Below are 24,382 nucleotides of genomic sequence, written 5' to 3' on the forward strand. Positions count from 1 at the left end.
TGCCGCAGCCCTGACAGATCACTTTCATTGATAAAGGCCTGAAGGAAGGAGGGCTGTAGCCATGGCAAACACTTTATTTCTAATCTGTATGTGGTAGCTGCCTCTATAGTAACCACATACTTCCCTATATTGTCCCGTGGAGCTCGACCAGTGTGTGGACTGGGTCACAGTGTGGAGGTTTTCTTCCCCCCCAGGGCTTCCTAAAGTGGCTGTGAGTGCGACTGCGGTTGTAGTTATATGATGGCAGCAAGTTCAACCATTGGTCACAAGTCTGAGTTCTCCCAGCAGACCCCGGCTTAGCTAAATAAAACAGGCCTGCTTCACGTCAGCCATTAGCAGTCGGGTGTTGTTCTTTCTCCGAGCCGCTGCCTGTTCGATGGCCATTCTCACTCAATGGTCCGGCAGCAAACGCACATTAAACAAACATTTGGAGAAGGGGTCCCAAGCCTGCGGCGGCGGAAATGGTTAAGGTGGGTGTATCCCAAACACAATGTATGGCAAAACACTCGCTCACACACAAACCACAACTGTGAAGGAAATAAAATCAGCAGCGAGAATGGACTCGAGAAATAATCAGCAGTTTCAAACAAATTATTTTTTAGCTATTTTCTTGTGTTTTGGTTCAATCAAGCCTTTATATGTACATTTACACTTATTGTAGATTTGGAATGAAAACAAAACCAAAAGGGTTATACTTTACCACTTAAAACTTTGAATAAGACTTCTTTAAGGTTTTATTAAGTTATAATTACTGGCTTTATTTACGTATAAAATATCATTAAACTCTTTGAAACCATTAAAAACAACACATATTGGATGTGTGTCCAAAACATGCAGTTCTTTTTAAATTTTTATTTAAAATATGTCTTTGTTGGTGTGGTTTTCACTTTGTTTTTGATATTTTTTTTTAATCTTAAGTACAGTCTCTTCATTATTGGCATAATGTGGCATGAAAAATGCTTTTAGCTTGTGTTTATCCTTCTTATTGGGACATAATTTAGTCCTATTATCCTATTATTATTATCATTAGGACGTATGATGGAAAACTGAACTTGTAAGTGCAGAGAAAGAGGAAAAGGTAAAGCTGTTTTTTTTTTACAAGCAGATGTGTATCCACAGAAAACTAAACTGATTATAAAAATGTCCAAACAAGACGGTCTGCTCAAAGATAAATAGCAAACACAGAGCATGACTGGACGCCTTCAAACACTGAAACCTCCGAGGGTTTGCAGGGTTGGATGTTTAACTGCTCCTGGTGGTTTTTAATACACAGTGACAGGTCGCGTGTGGGCCATATCCAAAAGGCAAAATGTGGAAGACCTAACTTTTGTCCTCCATTGTGGATTTCGAGGTGTGTATATGATCATTCTCCTGTTATAGAAGAGATCCACTTTTCCTCTTCAGCCTTTTTTTCTTACATATAGTTTGATGTTTGCTTCCAGAATCTACTTGTGTTTTATCGAATCCATTCACCCCCCCCCCCCCCCCCATGAAAGAAATGTTTCCCGCTGCAGATCCAGTCTCGTGTTTAACAGCTGGAGATGTGTTCTGTCATGAAACCCTGCACCACTTTCTCTTTTCTTACTGCAGCCAAAACTTTTTTCAGGCTTCTTTTGATCTTCCGTGAAGGTCATATTTGTGCAGGTGTGGCTGAGCGGTGCACCCCCCACCAGGGTCTGCTGAATCGTTCTGAGGGTCTTTTATAGTCAAACAAAAGGGTTTTATTTGCCTCTAAATCCAAAATGCAGTCCACTCTGAAAGTTTTCTTTGCTTCCTAGACCTCAAGTTGACGTCCATCATTCTTGTTAACTGCTTTAACGGCGTTACTGAGGTAAGAGCTACCTGCGAACACTTTGCTAACTTATAGCCTCCTGCTTTAGCTCCTGGTCACCTGATTGAATTCTGCCTGAGAGCGATGCAGCTGCTTGGAGGTGCCCATTGTTCCTGAAACAATTATAAATGGCATCAATCCCTATGTGCATTTCGATGTCAACTTTTAGATTTCCTGAAATATATTTCTGTTCTGCCTGGGAAGAATTCATGAAAGACATACGCTTCTACGTGCATTATGACACGAGGGACAAATATTGCATGAGAGCAGTGCATTACTCTCCGCAGAGTGCTGCTCTCACCGTAGTTCCTATTTTACCCCCTCTTGGCCTTAATAAAAAATAAGCCCCGAGGGTCTTTACATCTGCTTATCGCTGCTGCCACAGTAATTTGACACAGACGTTTTTTCGCCGGGCCTGACATTCACACAGAAGGCCGGTAGAACATTCCTTTTTCTCATCCTGGTAAATCTGTTCGCCATTAGCCGGTGTCGGACAGACGCAGGAACCGAATCCATACGCTTCACTCAGGAATGGCTTGGTCATGCAGGGGTCAATCGCTCAGGGTTCATTATGTCAGCGGCAACCAATGCATTCCTAGATATATACGTGACGTGAGAAAAGATAGTTCGGAAGGTCGGGTCCTCCTGGAGAGAAGTGGGCGGCGCAAACTCCTTGTAAATCTTTCACCACGTCTGTAGGTAAAGATTTTAGTAACCACCGGTCTGTTTTAAACTGATTCACTGAATCAGTTTGCACCAGGGAACTTTCCAGCAGAGGAGAATATGGCGCTGCCCTGGTTATGTTTGCACGGTGTCTCTCTTTAACGTCGGTCTTTTAACAGTCGGCCATGTTTGAATCTGTCGTATGAATTAAGTTAGCATTAACTGAGAAGCTCAATTGGCTGTTGCATACGTGTTTTCACAAGGACGGACAGACTTTTAGTGTTTTTAATATTTCTTTGCTGTTTCCAAAAGATGACTCCCTCTGTGTGTCTAAGTCATTTTGTCCTGTTCATCAAGGTCCCATCGATTCACACACTCGACCAATCACGAGTCAGTCTCAGCTGTCAATCACTATGTTCGACCCCGTTTCCATAGCATCAAAAAATGAAAGCATCACTTACAAACTTACACGTGAACATCAGAGTGATAAGAACGACGTAAAAGAACATGAAAACATCTTAGAGGAAAATACATTTCAAGAGTAATTTAACTTCTTTGTCTGGTCTATGTCCCAGACATTAACATTTAGGAGGAGGGGCTTATGACCTATAGATCCAGACGCTTTGGCTTCACTCTTCGGAAGTTGTCACGTTGTCCAACTTTATATACGGTTGTGTTGACTTCTACTGTTGGCCAAATTGGGACAATAGAGATCATTCAGACCCTCCCTCCATCCCTCCATCCAATAAAATGTTCAACTATTCAAACACAAAGTTACTGGAGCGTGACAATCTGCAATAAAACGCTGGCTGGGACTGGACGTGAAGTAAGAGGTGTGGAATCATCCAACATGAATATAATTCGTCACAAAAGGAGGCCCCTGTTGATGAGTAGCTTTATTTACACACTGGTTTTGACACATAATAAATGTGGATGATGTGATCATATATCACAGTAATGACTCAGAATGTCTGCAATAGAATATACTGAGGTTTGTGTTTCAGTATTTCTCCCTGAACCCTTAAAGCAACAGTGCGTGCACGCACACATATACAAACGCATACCTTGAGAAAACTGGAAATATGATCACACCGCGTTGTTTGTATAAACCTGCTGCGGTTTGTTACGTTAGAAATCAACTGTGTCTTTTGGAATTTATGGTGCCGCTCTCACAGCTTTGGCTTGAGGTGCGTGTCTGTCACGAGAGGGAAAACACATGGCCTCCCATATACAGTAACCGCTCTCTATACTGTACATCTGGCCGGCTCTTATGTAATTACCATTCCTCCCATAATGACTAACATGTGAGCAAACATTTAAACAACTGTACAATCATACAAAAGACATGTTTGACAGACATTCCCTCTGAACTGCATACAAGTAAATATTGGTAAATTGCTGTGAATTAAGATTTAATGACACAGCTGGAACTTGCATGACTGTTCCCGTGGACTACAGCCACTTGTGAATACTGTAAATGTTTCAAAGAGACTCATTATATCGTAGCTCCTCCCGTTGTTTGCGTGACAAGTCCTTTTCTCCTCCCGTCTCTCCTCCACTGACATGCCTCAATCCATCAATCTCTACATCCTGTGCATTTAAAGCCCACTCCCCATGTCGTTTAGGTCAGGATGTTTTCTCTCTGTTGGTTTTCTTTTTCCTCCTTCCTTCAGTTTCCCTGTTTCGATGGGAAGTCCTGGGTTGTGGCCCAATCATTTTAGTTTTTATTAAGATGCGGTGATAACGCGGCAGGTTGATTGCCACGTGAGGAAAGGGTGCGGCGACCGCCCCTCAATTAGGCGTCATTTATAGAAGCCGGCGCTAGATAAAGCAATTACAACTTCACTGCAGGGAGGCGGCGTGTCATCAGGATGTGCTGCAGAGGAAGCCGTGGCGCTGCCTGTCGAGGGGCTTTCATCCAACAATAACACGACAGCAGCTCCTCTCAGGCCCGGGAACATTTAAACGTATAAGGATAAAGACTGCGGAGAATTAAAAAGTAAAAAATATCAGTTGTGTTATGTGTCTTTAAACGCATCTCCACACGCTCTGCTTTGCATGCAATTAGCTTGACATTTAAAAAATCGGACAGAAAAACGCGGCTTAGCTGTGACATTATAAGCAGAAGGCGAGATCAGGACCGGTCACACGTCGCCGCTGCTTGAATGCATTTTCTCGCCACTTCCCCCGACACGGGGAGAAATGTCAGAATTAATATGGTATTTCATACCTGCAGTGGCCAGGGACTGTGTTATCTTTGTAATTGAGGAAACTATGAAGTCAAGCAAAGATTTATCTGCGTGTGAATAAATAAGAGAAGTCCCACGACACTGCAAAGTAACTAAACTACCGCCAACACCAGCACCAACGCCCCCCCGTCCACCGACTCTCTGCAGCTGGCCTGTTCCAACCACTCCCTCAAATATACTGCATAGTTCCAGCATTGGCTGAAATGTCGACATAATAGAGCCAAACTTGGACAGGAATCCAGCTAAAGCCATCAAAGTCTCATGTCTGTGTTACATTAACACACATTAAACTGCACATTGCACATTCTCATTGCACTCCTGTTTTGCATTTTGCATTTACTTTATTTTATATATTTTTTTTCTATATATATCTTTTTATTTTATATTTGTTTTTTTTCATGTGTGTAGTACTTACTGTGCTTTTATGTTTTATGTTCCTTGTATGCACCTATACCAAGGCAAATTCCAGGTAGGTGTAAACCTACTTGGCAATAAATACTTCTGATTCTGATTCTGAATCCTGATTACCATACAGCAAAACTATTCTCTTCAAATCTTTACAGCGCATCTTCAATTCAAATCTACTCGAAAACTGCTGAGCTTATTTAAATGTTTCACTTTCGAGGATTTAAACTGGAGAGCGTCCAGTAACAAGAAGAAAAAAAACATCTTTAAAAAAGCAGAAATAGCTCCAGAGGGTCGGTTGCTCTACATCTTCCTGCTGTCATGGGAAAAACACATGTCAGACATTTGTCTGTATCGCGTTTTGCACATGTGGCTTCGGTCCCACAGTGTTCGCACTGTACGCACGCTCCTCTGTCTGCACTCCGCTTTGACTGATGCCCGCTGCTCATCCTATACCGTAACGCAATAGGCACAAGCTCTAAATCCTCCGCACACCTGTTAAACATTCAAGCGCTCCCAGCCCTCTTCAAACAAGCGCTGCCTATCAGCATCTGCAGAGGAGCCCAGAACCAGATGCTGGTGCAGGGAGGGCGTGAGGAGGCAGTGTCTCTCATCGAGACCTTATCTTTACTTTTATTTGGCTTCTATTTGATGCCGTAGTTTCTGTCCATCACCAGTAACTGAGGGAATCGAGCAGAATAAACCGAGCACAAATACAGAAGTGATAGCAAACCACTATGCGATGCTATATAGGGAAATAATGGTCGGCCACTTAAAAAGCACAAAAGGCCACCGCAACATAAACATCGAAGAGGGCTTGTGATTGTTCTTGATTGCTCGCAGCCAACATGGTGATTACGCATCTACGTCGTCTTCCCTCCGAGCGAGCTTATCAGGGTGGGCAATTGTTCCCCTCAGCCTGAGCCACAGGAAACGAGGGGTAGGGTACATTCAGAGGGGGGGCTGGGTGGCGGGAGTGCGGCCCTCCGGGATGGAAAGGAGGTGTCTGCGCACTATCATCCTCTGCATTCCTGTGCCTGCCCCCATGTTGCATCAGGGAGAGACACTTTGACGCAGATGAACTCACTGCACACACACATGCAAGAGTACAGTCATTTTAACAGTTTAATCGCTCATTCCTTTGTAAACAAGTGAAATTACTTCATGTGTTTCACAGATTTTCTCACTTGTTTTCCGGAGATAAAGCTAAAATAAATAAGGGATGAAAAATACAATGCATTTCCGACGACTTGCAGTTCATAAGAAAAGAGCAGATCCCTTCATCCCGCCGGGTTTTCGTTTTCACCAGCTGCCCACTGAGCAACTTATTCCTTTAACCCACCTGCTCCTGCTGTAACGTTGCATCAGGCTTTGCAGGCAGCAGTTTGCACAAGGAGATAATGACACGTGTCAAGTCACGAGTCCACGGGAATATTTACTTTTTACATTTATCTCCACGAGAGTTTCAACACCAGTCAATGAAAAACCTGCTGCAGGTTCAAGGCAACACAAATTACACTGCAGCTGGAAATGTGAGGTATGAACCTGACAAAATATGTAGAAAGATATTTCTTTGCTCATTTCATAGATGAAATGCTTCAAAGTCTTTCTTTCAGAGGGTCACGACACAGGAGCCGGTTTCACAACGGCCATGCGTGGAGTGTCTGACCCCAGAGGCCAGAGCCGATAAGTTCACACCTGTCACAGTGTCCTTCAGTTAAATACTGAACCTGTACCTGCTGTAGAGTCTGAGCTGGCTCTGACCTCCAGAGTCACATGCATACAGTATTTTTAACTCCACCGAGGAGGTTATGTTTTCCTCGTTTGTTTGATTATAAGCAAGACTGGATTGATTTCCATAAAACTTGGTGGATGGATGCAGTATATGGGTCGGGGGGGGGGGGGGACATTAAATTGTAGTGCAGCTCCAGATCGAGGGGCGGATCCAATCAACTCTTTTCAATTTTCTTTAACATCTTCCTTGATTTCTCGGAGAATAATTCATGGATCTTGATGAAAGATGTTGGGAACTGTTATCTATGAGTGTGTGAAATTTGATGCAGATTGATTGAACTTGGCTGTTGGGCCTTGTCAGAGGTATGAGCTCTACTGAAAACCCTTCTAGCTAACTATGTTTCAAAAGGATGTAAAAACTCGAAGCACATAACCCCTGCAGCTGCTGACAAGATACAGATGAGTCCAAAAAATAAAAATAAAACCACAATCTGCCGTTGTTTTTCATATCTCTAGATGAAGTATGATCTAATAAAAAGGTCTGAAGCCTTTAAACCCATTTTTCTCTCACAGATAAAGAGCTCTTTTTCATTCAGATGTAATATCTTGAACTTCCAGGTTTAGACATTCTGAACTCTAGGAACATCAAACATCAACAAACATCTCCCAACAGCTGAATAAAAGTATCTCTGCCAGCGCACCTCGAGGAATGGTCGACGTACACACGAGGAACTCCCCTCCTTCACTTATCAGGGCCTCGTAAATCAGCCTGGAGTACTCAGGATACCTCGCATGCAAAGCTGTGTGGAGCTCACGCACAGATGCAGAGAGCGGTATTTATGATGTTACATATAGCTGACCCCCACTCCAGCAAAGAACGATTGCTTTACAGTTCTGATTAATGAGCAGAGAAGAACTGGGTTTTGTCCGTCAGACCAAGCGGCCTCTGTTTCTAATCAGCCACATACTGCACATATCTCTACAGGGAGGGGTTGTTCGATCTGAGGAATGCAGCGCTGATCCCCAGAGTTACCAACAAGAGGCATATATGGAGCTTCACACGAGTGCAGACGTCATTCAGCGGGAAAAGACCACTCCTCATTAAGACATACCGCTCGTCCGTACTAGTGGTAAGAAGTTAACATGGTAGGAGTTGGGGTTTGGAATAATGATGCGCGAGGAGGTGACCTTTGCATGAGAAAGAGCTGAGAAAACACAGCCACTGCAGGGAGGGACTGCAATAAAAAAAACAGCTTCGAGGTGGTGCCAACCACACGAGACAAGGCGGGCAAAACAACAAGTGAGAAATATGGACTTTGATGGGGTCACATGGAATGAAAGCTTGGCGGTGGTTGGAATGTGCTGAATTTCCACATATTGTGTGACTTATATGAATACATTTAACTCTGCCATCATACAAACTGACCTTTGAGTGGCTCTTATGGATTTAGAGTTTCATCCCCCCAAAAAATAAATTATTAGAAAAAGATATACGAGACAATGATCCTCCTGACCTCAGCTTGACTCGTATTTGAGACCTGTCCAAGAATGTCCTGATGCAACATCTACAGTGGTCGTCCATCATGCGCCTCCTTCTCTCTTTGAACCCTCGCTCTCACCGGGTCGTCTCACCGTTACACCGAGACTTGCGGCTGTGACGGATGGACAGCGTGAGCGGAGTATCATCTGCACAGGCCGTGTAGCCGTGTACGTTGCGTAACGGCACGTGGGGCCTCCGAGACAAAGGATGGAGCACATTTAGGCCTGATGGCTTGTTTATTTTCCACAAATCTGCGCTTTACGGTGGGGCTGAGATAAATTGCTTAATGGCCTTCCTGGAATGTGAAGTTCACAGGGAGGCTAGATTCAAACTGATTTCGGCGGATGAAAGAATATTCAACTGCTTCTTCGCTTGAGTTTTGCTTTAATGTTCAAACCGAGTTCTGAGGGCGTAAACAAGCCAACACTTTTATTTCCACCAGCAACAATAGGGTTTGTTTGAGGAAACTGTCCGATTAACTTGTGTTAACTGGCAGGAACCAAACCTGCTTTTACACACTGCAGTGAAACCTTGACATCACCCAGAGGAGCTGTATGTGAGAAAACATTAGACAGACTTTGACCCCGACAGCTCCCCGATACAAAGTCTGTGTAATGTCACACTGTGTAAATAAAGCAGGTCATTGTCCGGAGGATTCACAGCGGAATAGTGGGTGTGATGGTGACGTTTCTATTATGCAACTGGTCGAACTGGAGACACTTCAAGATTTGTCAATAAGGGCCGTCGCCAAAATCATCAGGAAAATTGAAGATAAGATTCTTTTGACTTTTGAAGTGGAGTATTTACGTGGGAAAGTTAAAATCTGGAAAATGTCCACCACCAAAATGACCTGATTCTCCAGATACTCGTTCATATGAGAAAATGGCTCAAGCTAACAGGCTTGCTAGATGGCAGTTAACGGTCAGTTAGCCTGAGCTGCTAATAGGAGAATAATATTGCATTAATGTTGTGTTGGAATAGAGGAACAAGTTCACACGATCGCCCTCGAAAGTAAGAACAAGAACTCAGAAAGTCAGCAAAAGTTTTGGTACTTGTCCAGTTGTTTACCTCATGTTCGCGAAAAGCAAATGTTAGAAACTTTTCATTAATGGTATTATAAAATTACATATTTGCAACATTTAATTTGTAATATGTCATTAGCTTGTAACCAAGTGGACAAAATGAAAACCTTGAAACCAAAAAGTTGAATTTCCCCATAAGGGAACGTTCTAGAGCTATAGCATGGAGATAATTAGCTTAGCATAAGACTGGAAGCAGGGTGGTGGTCATTTTATTGCACCTTTAAAGCTGATGTTTGTTTAATCTGTGCACAACCATCCCGCAAAAACAAGGTCTAATCAAGAATCTGCAGCTGGATCCTGAAAAAGCAACGCAAGAGAAGAAATGTTGACAAAAGCAGAAATCTAAGCGCACTGGCACCTCTGGGATACCCTGCCATGAAATATGAGACTGGGAGCGTTTACTGCCACTGAACAGTCACGACAATGTAAACAGTTCTCATGCTCTCCGTCAAAACTCGGACTGATTACAGCTGCGAAGAGAAACGTTTATTCTCAGGCCTCGACATCACAAACTACAGACGTAATAATGGGTTAATCGTTGCAGATCATTTCACGTCTACACAAACATTGTACAAGGTCTCGGGAGTCACACAGCCGGAGCTTATTTATTTCTAATAAAAAACAATAAAGCCAGAGCTAAAAAAAAAGAGGAAGCTGATGTGAGGGAGTATCTGCAGCTGTCATGAATGAATGACCGTGGCAGTTGGACCACAAATCCTCCTGTGCTTTTCAAGTCGCCCCTGGCACGTCTCGTCTTGGGACACAATGGCTCCGCCCACTGAAAAAAGCCGCCACAAAATCTGCCGCATATTCCTGCAAAACTCCGCAGTGCAAAGCGACTGAGTTCTGAGTCAGCGTGTGTGGGGTAGTACGAGCACGAGTGTTTGATATCTCTCAACATTTGGAAGTAATTTCCCAAAGGGTCTGGGAAAACCCTCTCTGCTCTTAATTCCAAGACAAACAGAAAAAGTGTTGCTGGCAGCGATTAACTACTCGGCTCATTCTTAAAGCTCTCGGCCCGAACGAAGGTCTGGCCCCGAGGTGATTTAGTGCGAGGCCTCAGATCGTCGCCTCACTCAATGTGGGGGCTGCTCGCTGCATCGGAACCTGCAGGTCAATCAGAGGTGGCGTCCGCTTGCAGAGCAGAGGCACGTACAGTATGTAGTGATTCACAAGACAAACAGTTGAACGTGCACGGCCTTGAACTCTGAGGTAACCTGATGACAGCCACAGCCACTGTCTGCAGGGGTCACGGCTGGAGTCACGGATCCAGATCAGGGGGCAGATCCAGGAATCTTTAAGGGAGAAAAATCTAAAATGCTAATATCCATGAACAGGTGAGATTTTGTGCGGATCAGCCTCAGAACATTATCGTTTACTTTGGACGCAGCTTATGCATTTAAAATAAAAAGGATTAGTTGTACTTCAATAATTAGATTTTCTCAAAGTTTCCATTAACAATATTCAACTTTTTACATTTACACTACAGTTCTGTTGATAACACATTTGTATGTCATGCACAAAAACTTTAAATGCTATACTTTTACATATTGTATCTAAAATTGCAGGTGCGTCGAAAAACTACAAAGGTACAGGACTTAAATCATCTGAACTGAGAAAGAGGAACAGTGTTCAACAGAGTGGATAAAAGAGAAATGAGAAATTGTAATTGCATGATATGTTTTCTCAAGTCAGCAACAGATGTAAACAACAATTATCCCCCTGCAGAGACATGTTTTACATTATTTGACAGTGAAAAATTAGTGGGAAGAAGCAGTCATTAACTTTTTCTCCCATGTCCGCTCACTGGATGTCATTACGTCTGTGTTTTGCTTTGTCCCGTCCGACGTCCAGAGAGGAAACCCATCCCCATGAGCAACGAGCGTGAGGGGGGGTGTAACCACCCGGGCCTCAGTCTTCTGCCCTATCATTGGTCGCCATGAAACCTGCATCACTTTAAAACCAGACACCACTTTCCTCCCTCCCTTGACACAGCATAACCCCTGAAAGGCAGTGCGTGTGTGCGTGTCACACAGATAACCAGAGTTCGTGTCAGGATGCCTGCGTACGCCACCAACATGAGGCTGAAGTTCCCCATCGTGGCCTTGACTTTGGAGATTATCACCATCATACTGTTTGCAGTGTTCGCGGTCTACGACGATGGCAAAGGTCACGGGCACGACGCGCACTCCAATGGGACTGTCGAGGAGGGAAAACCCATGGATCTCTACCCCAGTAAGTCGACTGTATGTGGGGCCGCAGGCTGAGGGATGCCCTGCAGCTGGATGTCTGGTCACTGTATGGCTTTGAGTTAAAAAAATAATAATCATGTAATGGTTGCAGCATTTAATCATTGTTGCTGCTTTGAGTTAAAATTAACCTGAAAGCAGAGTTCAATTATCCTGCAAAGCTTTGTGACACCGAAGGGGCAAACTCCTGCAAAATCACATTATGTTTTAAGTTGTTTTATTTCTACTTATTTCCACATTTCCAAACTTTGCTTGTTTACTCTCGGACTTTGAAGAGCTGAGGGAACTAAACAAAAAAACCACACAACTGTCTTCATTAGAATAATGTGAATTCTGTTTACGGGCGTAATTTACCAATTACTTGCAAAACAGAAATAGAAGAATCTGGAGCCTGTTTTCCAGAGCAGGTCTGCTGAAGGCAATAAAGAGTCACGGGGGTCGAATTCTCCTCTGACACAAAGTCTATTCACACGCATGCAGCTGAGGATCCTGCAGGGAAAGTGTCAGGTCTCATACGGAGGGGTCACGTGTGATTTGGATAATGAAGAGATGAAGGTTCTGTTTGAAATGTGCGTTTCATTTAAAAGCGCCGATGTCAAGGTGTTGTTGTTGAGACAGGTTTAAACAGTGAGTGTGGAGCAGTCGACTTTGCATCTCTCCATCAGGGATTCCTGCAACATCAAGCTGCTCTTTTACTGTGTGAACGTCTACTGGGTGGGGCAGGTGTGACCTCGAGAGATTAGCTCCACAGTCAGAATTAAGGCTGAGGAGATCTTCCACTTCAGATGGGAGGTTTTTTTACACATATACATACACTGTCTGTGAAAAAATTAAATTTCAAAGTTTGTTTTAATTCCCTTTCTCACTTTCATCGTGCTGTGTATTATATCTAGTCATGTCTTAATGTATGAAAATACTGACTGAATTGTTTTTTGCATATACAGCTTGATGTTGTCTCATCAAAAACATGCAAATACTGTTTTCTTAAGTATCTGCATGATGTCCATTCCACATCACACTTGTATATTTTGTAAACAAGACCAGAATTTGCATCTAACAAGTTGTTATATAATCTCGCAGATATCTTTATGAATAAATTCTGAACTTAGGATATAGTTCAGCACAGAAACGTTCCCTCTGATGAACATGGAAACGTTCAATATCAAAGTCCTGCACGCACAGTCCGTCGTTCTGCTCAGTGAAGGCCAAACACCCAAGTGACTTAACAGTAAGCGTTTTATATTGGAAAGAGACTTTAAAAAGAGATTTATCTACACTGTAAACCTGCTGTAACGAGATGTTCAGGGACATGAGAATCTAAAAAAAAAACATCTTTATGTTAAGTTATGTTAAATCATGCTGAATGAGCCGAAGCCATGAATGCAACTGGATATGGTGAAGAAGTGTGAGGCTGGCGGTTGCGTGCAAGGAGCTCCACTATGCAGCGCACTGCCAGACGTATGTAATTATAGTTCAAAGAAGGACAAAATAAGCAGAGAAATGTGGCGAGTGTGAGTAAAAACAATCTGTCACAGCTCCGTCGTCACCGAGCAAATCACCGTCATATTTCTTTAATAAATGTCAAAGCCAGAAATAAACTCTGGTCGTCTTGCGTGATGAACATGACTCACGATTCTGACTCTTGAACAATCATTTCAATCTTAATCAGGATTAGATTTGCGTAATGAAAACATCAAAGTTGAGGAAATTTATTGCTCGACCGTTGGAGAATTTTTTATCATTTTATTGTTTTTGCACTGATTGCATCACTCCTGTAGAGGCTGAAGCGCCGTGGGTCCTGAGAGGATTCTCCGTCTCTCCTCTCGCACAAATCGTCTGAAGATTAGAGCGCGGCGTTACCTAACATCTGGGCGTGGTGCCAGTTAGTGAAGCTGCTTTCCAACTTCACCTCCTCCCCTCCATCCTCAATCTGCTCCACTAGAAGCTCCTGCTGCAGGGGAAGCAAGTGTGATTCACCGCCATCCGATATCTACACCTTGACTGCTGCACGGATCGGTGTTTAAAACGCTGATGCCCTGTTATACTGCACTGAACAAAGATACAACAGGATAGTTTAAGATGGAAGCTATCACTCATTTTGTGATTATCGTATTCTTAGGTCATTTTTGGCTTCCATTCTAAAAGACATAAGATTTGACTTTAAAACAACTGATTTGTAGTAGCCAGGCAACTATCGTGCACCTGGTATAGTATTCAGTTTTATATTGTAAATACATCATTTGACTTTTTAATGGTATTAAACAGACCATCCCCATTAAAATGTGCTTACACAGCATATATTTAACACTATTCACAAAAATAGGAGAAGATGACTTTAATCTTCCTCATTAGTGTTTCACTCTAAAGCCGCTGCACTTTAAACACAGGATCGTACTGTTGTCTGTGTGTCATGGAGATGCACACTGAGGTTTCCCTGTTTGATGTCTAGCATTTGCATTTTTACCTGTTGGCCTCATTTCTAGTGCCGGACGATAATATTCTTTTTAGATAAAGAGTTAAGACATGGGTCCTCATAATAAGTTAGTAATTAGTTTGTGGAATAATCTTATTTGTTCCAGGATAATTAGAGGAGAAGATAGTGATACCCATTCTTTAATTGTAAGGTAAATATAGAGCTACAACCAGCGGCAGGTTAGCTTAGCTTAGCATAAAAATGGAAATGGAGGGAAAACCGCTGACATAGCTCAGTCCAAATTTAGGAAACACATTAACGTAATTAGACGTGCGATTCGAGCACAAAGTTTAAGACACATACTTCCACCAAACTACCGACAGTTTGCCTTCTGTTGCCTCGTGTGAAGGAACCTCCCAAACGTCAAAGTGTTGAAACAGTGCTCGTGCTGGTCATTAACATCACCATTAGAAAAGATCCTATCACCACTCCGTATAAACATCAATGTGTAAAACAGTACATTGTGGTTTTTTTGATAAATGTGAGGACTTCTCAAAGAATCGACCTTTGTTCAACACGTCGGTGCAGCAGCAACGACCTTTTCGAAGACAAAGAGTGTGTCCTGTCTCGAGAAAAGTGGCCACCTTAAGAGAAATAATACTATTAACTGGAAATGGAACCCATTGTTTCTGCACCTTGATGCATTTTCCACGAAGTGCTCATCACATTGAGCTTAAAGGCGTCTGGAAAACATGAGCTCCACTTCCTGTCAAGACCGCGACTGTTGGAGGGAGCGCCCCAACGTGCTGCACGCACTCGTACAGCTGAGACTATAGATAATGAAATATGGGAAATATGCCAAACAAATTTCATAACGCTGCCATCTCTGTCAGTCGAACAGCTGAGACATACAGATAAGGGTTTGCCAAACGTCTGCTCCGCTGAGGCCTCACAAGTCTAAACTATCTAAATCATATGCACTTAATAGAACCAGGGCCACAAACTCGACAGAGACATCGTTTTCCCAGAAACCCATTCACAGTGCGATTTAATTGCTTTTCCAGCCGACCGGTCACAGCCGACAATACAGCTCCTGTGGAAGGAAATGACTTCTGTGAGGCCCAATAACCGCTCAATAAATCATTTAAACTCCAAAGTCAAAAGGATACCACCATGAATGGGAAATTGGCGGCAAATGGCTGATATCTAATTGAAGGCAGCATTTCATGAGAGTGATTAATCTGATTCAATCTCATGTCCGCATTTAGCCGAGGCTAAAGTGGGGCTGGCACGACAAAGCAGGGCCCTGTCGTCGAGCCGGTGGCATGAACTGACCTGTCCTCTCCGCTCCTCCAGTGTTTCAGGACGTCCACGTCATGATCTTCATCGGCTTCGGGTTCCTGATGACCTTCCTCAAGCGGTACGGCTTCAGCAGCGTGGGCGTCAACCTGCTCCTGGCCGCCTTCGGCCTGCAGTGGGGCCTCCTCATGCAGGGCATCTGGCACCTGGACGACGGCAAGATCAAAATCAACATCTTGAAGTATGACACACCTCAAATAACATGAATGAAATTAAATAAACATCACGACTCTGTGATAAAGGCTAAACTTTGATAGTCAGGGATTTTTATGTGCGTGTTCCACCTCTTCTCCTCGTTATCCTGCAACTTCCTGTTTCTCTAATGACTTGTTTCCTGCAGAATAATCAACGCAGACTTCAGCACAGCCACAGTCTTGATCTCCTTTGGAGCCGTTCTGGGTAAAACCAGCCCGGTGCAGCTCCTCATCATGACCATACTGGAGATCACCATCTTCTCCATCAATGAGCATCTGGTGGCTATGGTTCTAAAGGTGAGTGCACGACGTCACGTGCATGTGCAGATGGAGTGAAGGAGCTGAACGCTGCGTGAATCAATGCAGCTAGTGGCATTACGTAAAAACACCTAAACGGATTTCCACGGATTTATTTAATTTTCACTGTTTTCCCAAGAAATAATTCATGGATCTTGATAAAAAAAACAGATATTTCTGAGTATGAGGACTTTGGTTCAGCTTGATTAAATTCAAAGTGCCTGTTGGGCCTGATTGTATTGTTGTGGATCTTCCTTTTTGCAGGCTAATGATGTTGGAGCGTCCATGATCATCCACGCTTTCGGAGCCTACTTCGGCCTGGCAGTGGCTCGGGTGCTTTACCGACCGGGTTTGAGAAACGGACACGAGAACGACGGATCTGTTTACCACTCTGACCTGTTCGCTATGATCGGTAAGAACCAGCTAAACTTTTAACTCATTTAATCCATTTATCATGAGTTTACAGCTGTAATGTGGTTTTTTTCTGAGGACCTCACTGGTTCATCACTGCACATTTATGACTTACAGCCCCCTAGTGGACACAAATCACCATGCAGCTTTGTATTGATGTGTCTTCATCACGCTCTTCAACAGGAACCGTCTTCCTGTGGATGTTCTGGCCCAGTTTTAACTCGGCCATCGCTGAGCCCGGTTACCCTCAGCTCACCGCGGTCATCAACACGTACCTCTCACTGGCCACCTGTGTGCTCTCTGCCTACGCCATCTCCAGCCTGGTGGAGCACAAAGGAAAACTGGACATGGTCTGAAAACCTTCCACTAATATTCACAGTAACACTATATATGCTTGTTTTTTTAGTCAATGTCTTGGCTGTTTTTTACATTTTAATATCTCCCCTATTTTAGCTGCACAGCACTTTGGTCAATGTCTGTTGTTTTTAAACGTGCTTTACAGATAAATTCCTTTCTTGTCCTGACTATAGGTGCACATTCAAAATGCCACCTTGGCTGGCGGTGTTGCCGTGGGAACGTGCGCCGACATGAACATCGAGCCATTCGGGGCCATGCTGATTGGATTAGTGGCTGGCATCATCTCTACCCTTGGCTTCAAGTTCCTAACTGTGAGTAGAAAGTCAAAGCGAAGGCGAAACCAAAGGACATTAGATTAGTTTTAAAAGTTTTAAATGAGAAATTTGGGGTTCGGAAAGGTTATGTTAAAAACTATCTTGAGTTAATATATAGATTTTGGTAAAAGTATTGATAATGCTTTTTAAGAAATGGCACAAAAAGAAATTCTAGTAATAATATATAATAAATGATAATTTATGTACTTTGGGAAGCTGTGATGAGCATTTTCCACAATTTGGTGCCATTTTTTTAACATTACATATTCAATAATCGATAATCGAAATGATGAGCTGCAAACCACGCAATGTTAAACATTGTCTCTGTCATCCGTTGTCATTTTCAAAATATCAAACTGCATATTTCACCTTTTAAAAAGACTTTCACTTAGTTGCTGTGATGCCTCTTTTCCTCCTCTGCAGCCCATCCTGGCATCGAAGCTGGGCATCCAGGATACCTGCGGCGTCCACAATCTGCACGGCATGCCTGGCATCCTGGGTGGGCTGGCTGGTATCGTGGCCGTCAGTTTGGGGAAGAAGGAAGGGTAAGAGCAGTGTTATTCACAGACCACATTCCGCAATACACACACACACACACACATGTAACTGTAATGCAGCTTTTAAATAATCTTATACTCCAGCGTCAGTTTCCAGCTCTTACATTTTCCTGTTTCCTCCTCCTCAGAGGTAACGCTGCCATGCAAGCTGCTGCCTTGGCCTCATCCCTCGGGTTCGCTCTGGTTGGAGGAGCTCTCACAGGTGGGTGGAGGTGGAGATGAAATCCTAAACATGACACACGGAGGTTAAACACCTTTAGCAGCTCAATGGAAAGAGCAGAGTTCTGTGGGATTTTTCCAAAGAAAGGGGCAACACGTGATTGATCAAACAATTCATTTTCTTCCTCTAGGCTTGATAATGAAGTTGCCGATCTGGGGACAGCCTCCGGACCAGAACTGCTTCGATGACTCTATTTACTGGGAGGTAAGAAAATCCCACTCCTCATAAACATCTCCATCTAATATTAAAAGTGACAGATGTGGATGTTTTATAAGTTCCCTGTGGTTGAAGGTTAAGGGCAGAGGATGTTGCACCTTGTTAAGCATTATGAGGAAAATTGTGATTTGTGAATGTGGGCGATACAAATAAAAATATGATTGACTGATTTGGTTCACTGCATCAGAATAATTCATTAGGAGATTATCAGGTCAATTAACTTTCTGGTGTTAAAGTTTATTTTCTGTCCACAACACTTGCACTTATGTTATTTGAGTCTGTTTCATCATGCTTCAACTACTTAAAACCTTTCTTTTCTAAACTGCAAATGAGGTTAGTTATTGAATTATTATTAATATTATTATATGACGTATTAAATCATTTGGATTGTATATTGTATATGAACACTGAGGCTATTGTGGGCAGCAGAGAACCCACTCGTTCTCCATCCGTCCTGTCATTCTCTTCGTTTTTTAATATCTGACTTTTATTGAGAGCCTCCTGTGTTTCGTCTGCTGGTTTCACGGCCTCACAGTAAAAAAAAAACAGAAACAGCCTGAACAACGTCGTCAAAATCTGTTCTAAGATCGAGTGAAACAAAAAGACCAGAGTTCTTTTTGTAAGGAGAATATATTGTTCTCTTACATCAGGGCATCATTACGTTTTACCTGCTACTCCAAATTGTTTATACCTTCCGCAATCCTTCTTAAATCGTAATCTTTTTATCCACTTTTAAAAAAGTTGAGGACAATAAAAAAAGTTATTTATTCTATATATATTCTTACATATTCTTACCCCTCATTTATCTCCCCTGTATCTTGCACCTGTCTGTGAACATGCATTGCCCCCAGTGGGATTAACAAAGTTGCTTTAAATTGAATTTGCAGGTTCCCGAGGAGGAGGAGGAGAATGAGGAGAGCTTGGCTCATGCCGATCACTCGAAGAACAAAGCGGAGGCTTAAAGAACGTGCCCATCATCCACCGATCTTCAAATGAAGAAGTGAAGGATTACTAATCTGCCACGCGATGACCACAGATAACAATTTGCTTTGTTATACGAATACGATTTTCTTTTATTAGAGGATTTAATCTTCTCTTTGCCACAAACACTTCAATTTTGAAGCAGTTTTCTTCACACTTGGGCTTTTACACACATGAGTAATTTTATGCTGACGATTGATATGATTAAAATGAATCCCATTGACACTCAGAAAAAAAATATTTTGAAAACTTTGAAAAAGATACAATCTTCACAAACCTTCAGGAACTTTTTCTTACACTGAAAGTTGTGATTAATCCTCCACAGTCACAGGCCACAGCCGATAGTAGTGTCACAGCTTTTCTTTATGTCATTTTATATTATAATAAGCATGTTTTGAAATACTAGTATAGAGTGTATTTTTTTCGTCGTATGTTCTTTTATATTTTCACACACCTGGTGTAAACTATTTCTGCTGAGGCTCTCAGGTCACAGACAGGAGTCCAAACGTAGCTCTGACCCGCTGCTTCACTGTTACCTCACTGGAGCCCAGAACCTTCCCTTCGACGGGAGTCAGAGTCCGACTCTGATGTGGGCAGGGATAGTCGCATCGATAGTCTCATAACTAATTAACCTACGGGTTTCTTATCTCCGTGTTGCCTCCAGCTTTTTCTCTGTCTATCCGAGGGCAGCTGCATTTTTACTTTATTCTAACGCAGTGAAGATTGCATCCAGAGCCGTGCATTAAGCATCAGATTGTTACTTTTCTCTTTTTGCTATTTACATCGAACGTATATTTTTACATGTATGTACAGTTTAGTTAGACAGACTGACATGGTGAGTTTCATTGAGGCCCTGCAGTGTCACACAGTGGTACTGAACACAGTATTTCAGGAATAATAATAAAAGGAATAAAACATGAAGTTACAGACGAGGACGAGGTGAAGATCTCTCCTTATTTTTTTACCCATTTCCACACTAATATATTTACATTTGTATGCAACAGTTTTCAGTCTCTTATTTGTCTCTGTGGGTGAGTTACTGTTGTTTATGGTCTGTGGTGTTTGAGTGCAGGGGGACAGGGTTTCCTGTGTGCACTAAACATCAACACATATGACTGCAGGGCTGCATGAAACTGACTACAACACAAACACAGTATTAATCAATGTTTTACTCTGGCTTTATGATGAAGTGTGAGGCCCAGAACACTGAAATAGGCATCCAGATTTTTGTATTTTTATACAGCGGGCATATGCTCTTATTTGTATAATATACTAATACTGTCATAATAAATATGTTTTTGTACAATACCAGTTTGTTTGTGTTTTTTGTAAATGTCCTTTCAACAGCAATATAAACAACAATTCTTTAAGCTTGAATATTTTTGAAAGTTTTTGAAAACACAAAAGGTCTTTAGTTTGTCCACTTTGGGCTACTGTAAAAAAACATGGCGGCCTCCGTAGAATGGACCCTCTACCGATGTAAATATAAAGTATTGAAATATAAAAGGGCCAGTTCTAGGTTAAAGAAAACAACAATTTGTACAATTTAAATGAAACACACTAGGATTATTTTTTATTCAATTTCTGCCAATAGATCAATTTCACCAACATCTTACACACTGGACTTTTAACAAAGTTACAACAAGCTTCACAAGAGGACGATAATATTATATTAAAAAGTACATAAAATACATTTAACTTTGCCCAGAGATGAAAAGCTTTTTAGAAGAAGGTTTTAAGAACTTGTAAACGTTTTTCACGTGAATGAAAACAGAATTTATTTGAGTTACTGTAGAAAGTGAGGAAACGTTCAGCTTCTTCTTCCTCGGGTGATTTTCAGAAAACTTACAGTTAAAGATCAGAACTTCTTTCCTTCATCTTCTTCAGGTGATAGATTTAATAACTTCGAGTATTTTAAACTCTTCACTTACTTTTTTTTTTTTAAACTTCTGTCATCGAACAAACAAATCGACACATGCACCACGACCTGCTGTTTCCTCCCAGTCGCCGCTGGGGGCGCTGACACACCCTTTGTGCCGTTTCCGCTTCCTGGTGAAACTCGTCATCAGCCGCGGTGCATCAGGGGAAACAAAATGTCCGCTCAGAACGCGAGCTAATGCTAATTTAGGAGAAACAGCCGCGAATAAATAGACATTTTGCGATGTTTTTCCGAACAGTTGGAGTGTCAGTGCATGTGTGACATCTTGTCTGTATTCAGTTGAAACCATGGTGAGTGCACGGCCTCTTATTTCACCAGTTTTACCAGTTTATTTAATCTCTTGGAAGCGTTTCTTAGCTTTAGCTTCGCACAGCCCTGTTGCCCGAAACACCAGAGAAACGACAGATCATGGATTAAAGATTAACAACCTCAAGCGTGTATGTGGGTCTGCTCGCATCATAAGACTTTCCTGCGTGTGTGTATTTTATATTTCTGTGAGTTTCTCCAGGAGCACGTCCACAGTTATCGATACATATCCATCGATACGTGGTTATTGGTAAATGCAGCTAATGCAGTTTGATGTGAGGCAGAGAGTGAGTCACTTGCAGGGAGGGTGACTTACTGTTGTGTTAATGACGTTATCAGGTACATGTTCATGAGTCACTACCACAGAGAACACGTCTGCAGCCCTGGTGCAAACCTGACATCAGCAAATATGTGATGATCAGTTGTTTGTGTGTGTGTGTGTGTGTGTGTATATTGAAACTATTGATAAAACATAAACAAGTGTCAGTATTGGGTTGTTTTGATACTTTCTGCCCCGTCCCCTTATTTTAATCGTGTGTTTTGGTTTCCAGTCAACGAGAACCGAGTGCAGAGTGTCCAGCTCCAGCTCCAGGACAGAGGAGAGGGAAAGGAGGAGATCAACAAGCAGAGGCAGGACGACCGCAAACACAGAAACTCACCGTCGCTTCAAACGTTTGATTAGTGCAACATCCACCGTGTCGCTGTGTCTCAGCCTGTGTATGAAGCTGAAGACGCACATGTCGTCGTCAAAACATCAAATAGTTTCTACTCTCTCTCTGTAACTGTTAGGATGGATGTAGGGCTATGATTATCGTGGCCCGAAAGAATAGCAGAAACCGATAGTATTACAAAATCCATGGAAAGATTGAAATATAAGAATAATGTCATCAATGTTCTCTGTTGTTGTTGATTGTGTGTTTTATCAAACTTTTGCCACATGAACTATGCTCAAAATACAACCAAACACTATGATTTCAGTGATTTAAAGATGTTCTGAGCGATTGTAAATATCCTAATGATTTGTATCATTTATCTTTGTGCCTTTTTTGGCTTTTCTTCTCCAGGACGGGAAAAAAGGAAGCGGAAGCGCAGCCGTAGTCGATCTTCTTCGTCGTCCTCTTCAAGTTCATCTTCGTCATCTTCGTCCTCATCATCGTCGTCTTCATCGGGTTCATCACATTCGTCCAGCGGCAGTCGAAGTAGCTCGAGTAGCAGCGGTAAGTGTACAATCCAAAGTCTGTAACACAGCTACACTTAAATCTATTAAATTCTTCCTAAAATGTTTTTTACCAATGACTTCAGAATCAACTAATGTCTTGGTTACATCATTATTAATATCCGTGGTTAGATCGGACTCAATGTGTTGTTTTTTATGTTTTGGTTTTTAGACTCCCGCAGTAAATCTAGAAAGCAATCAAAGAAAAGGAAAAAGGAGAAACAACCCAAAAAAGGGGTAATTTTTTTTTTGTTGCACATTTGGCTTCAGTAATTCAGTAAGTCACTGACTGAGAAACTAAGTATTACAACTTATTTTGTTTTCTGAAGCAGAAAGGGAAGAAAGAGAAGCGTCCTAAACGTAAAAAAGACAAGAAAGCAAAAGGAGGAGAGGAAAACTCGGGACCTGTACAGATCTCCAAGGTAGGGGATCACTCAGTAACAGTCTGTTCACACTCTCACAAGGAATTATATCCACACATTGTTTCCTCGAGTATAGTCTTCTTCTAGCTTTGTATATATAATATTTAAGATGTGTTTTCCATCCAGTACGGTCACAGGTAGACATGAGTATTTATGTGTTACTGGTTTAACATCAGAATTATTAGATGCTCTCTCCACAGTCAAAGGTGAGCTACAGAATTAATATATTTATCCTTATTCTCAAGATTCCTCTGTCAAATCTTCTAGTAAGTGAGAATTATCTAATAGACGAGAACCCGATGTTCATTTAGATTTCTTCTTGTTTAGTCTCGACCCGACATTCTCTGAAACACACCAAACCACTCAACATCCTTCTTTTCTTATCTCAAAGCCATTTAATGGGATTTGGTAGGATTTAGAAGTCCAGTCCTGCTGATAGAGATGAGCATGTTGCAATGCTACACATTGAATTGAGAACATCCAGGCAATTCTTTTTCATACCTTTGTTTTTCTTTCAGTACTTGAAGGAGAGGAAAAAAGGCAAGTACAGCATGATCTCAGGGAAGAAGATCAAGATGAAGGTTAAGAAGTCAAAGAAAGACAAACAGGTAATCTGTCGAGGAAGTGACTGAAGTTGTCTTTGTATTGTTTGTGAATTTATCGTTTGTCTTGGCTCACATCTGCCTTTTCTTCTCTGTTTTAGCGGGATAAGAATCGGGCAGAACTTCTCGACTTCTTGAACTCCACTGTGTGATGCCACTGTGTGCGCCACAAGTGGTGGTCAGGCTCAGGCACGTCAGCAGAACTCAGGAAACAACGACTGAGCAGTGCAGGACAACAACAATGTCACGTTTTTTTCTGTGGAAGAGATGATGAATACAACTTGAATGAACACATGGGGGCAGCACTGAGCTGGACGGAGGGGAAGGAGCTGCTGTTCTCGCAGCGAAGTGAGACGCTGATGTCCAGACGCCCAATTCTTCAGCTTTTACTCTGGTAGTGTTTGTGACATGAGACATGAGAAAATGTTGAGCGGTGTTATCTGAAATTGTATCTGTGGCCTAATGGATCATATGAAGGTGAAAGTGGCTCATCAGCCAGGTAATAACTTTACATGTGGTTTAACATTCAGTCACTGCTTTAAAAGAGGACTCCACCAATTTAGTATTGTACTAACTTCTTCAGACTCAACAGTTTATTTCAATTATCAAACTTTTTGCTGCAAAGCAAAAGTTATTGATATTTCTTCATTGTCAAAACCTTAGCTACCCACATTGTAACTCGGCCTCTCAAAGTTTTGGATCGAGAAGATTGGATATGTTATTCAAACTAGAAATGGCGAATGTGGCCTCGCACCTCAAGCTACATGCAGAGATAATGAGTGTGACATTCTTCTGTCCGAACAGAGGAGAAAAGTAAACGACTCT

At 42.2% G+C, this 24,382-nt stretch overlaps 2 protein-coding genes across 3 annotated transcripts; both read left to right on the forward strand.

The window, feature by feature from the left end:
• Nucleotides 1-11,478: 11,478 nt before the first annotated feature.
• On the forward strand, nt 11,479-19,299 carry rhag (Rh associated glycoprotein). The gene is made up of 10 exons (XM_034580532.1): nt 11,479-11,739; nt 15,523-15,706; nt 15,866-16,016; nt 16,281-16,428; nt 16,611-16,777; nt 16,958-17,095; nt 17,522-17,643; nt 17,784-17,857; nt 18,006-18,079; nt 18,979-19,299. The coding sequence occupies exons 1-10, from the start codon at nt 11,562-11,564 to the stop codon at nt 19,051-19,053; spliced, it is 1,311 nt and encodes a 436-aa protein (XP_034436423.1). The 5' UTR covers nt 11,479-11,561; the 3' UTR covers nt 19,054-19,299.
• Nucleotides 19,300-21,163: 1,864 nt separating this feature from the next.
• si:ch211-22i13.2 (uncharacterized protein LOC553945 homolog) lies at nt 21,164-24,278 on the forward strand. 2 transcript variants are annotated; one of them, XM_034580538.1, is made up of 7 exons: nt 21,164-21,301; nt 21,869-21,947; nt 22,382-22,534; nt 22,706-22,767; nt 22,863-22,955; nt 23,474-23,563; nt 23,659-24,278. In XM_034580538.1, exons 1-7 carry the CDS (start codon nt 21,299-21,301, stop codon nt 23,707-23,709), a joined length of 531 nt encoding a protein of 176 aa, XP_034436429.1. In that variant the 5' UTR covers nt 21,164-21,298; the 3' UTR covers nt 23,710-24,278. The 2 variants fall into 2 exon arrangements, with proteins under 2 accessions (XP_034436429.1, XP_034436430.1); XM_034580539.1 differs by having other exon boundaries at nt 22,866-22,955.
• Nucleotides 24,279-24,382: the final 104 nt, after the last annotated feature.

This window comes from Hippoglossus hippoglossus, chromosome 24 (genome assembly GCF_009819705.1).
Source record: "Hippoglossus hippoglossus isolate fHipHip1 chromosome 24, fHipHip1.pri, whole genome shotgun sequence".
NCBI lineage: Eukaryota > Metazoa > Chordata > Actinopteri > Pleuronectiformes > Pleuronectidae > Hippoglossus > Hippoglossus hippoglossus.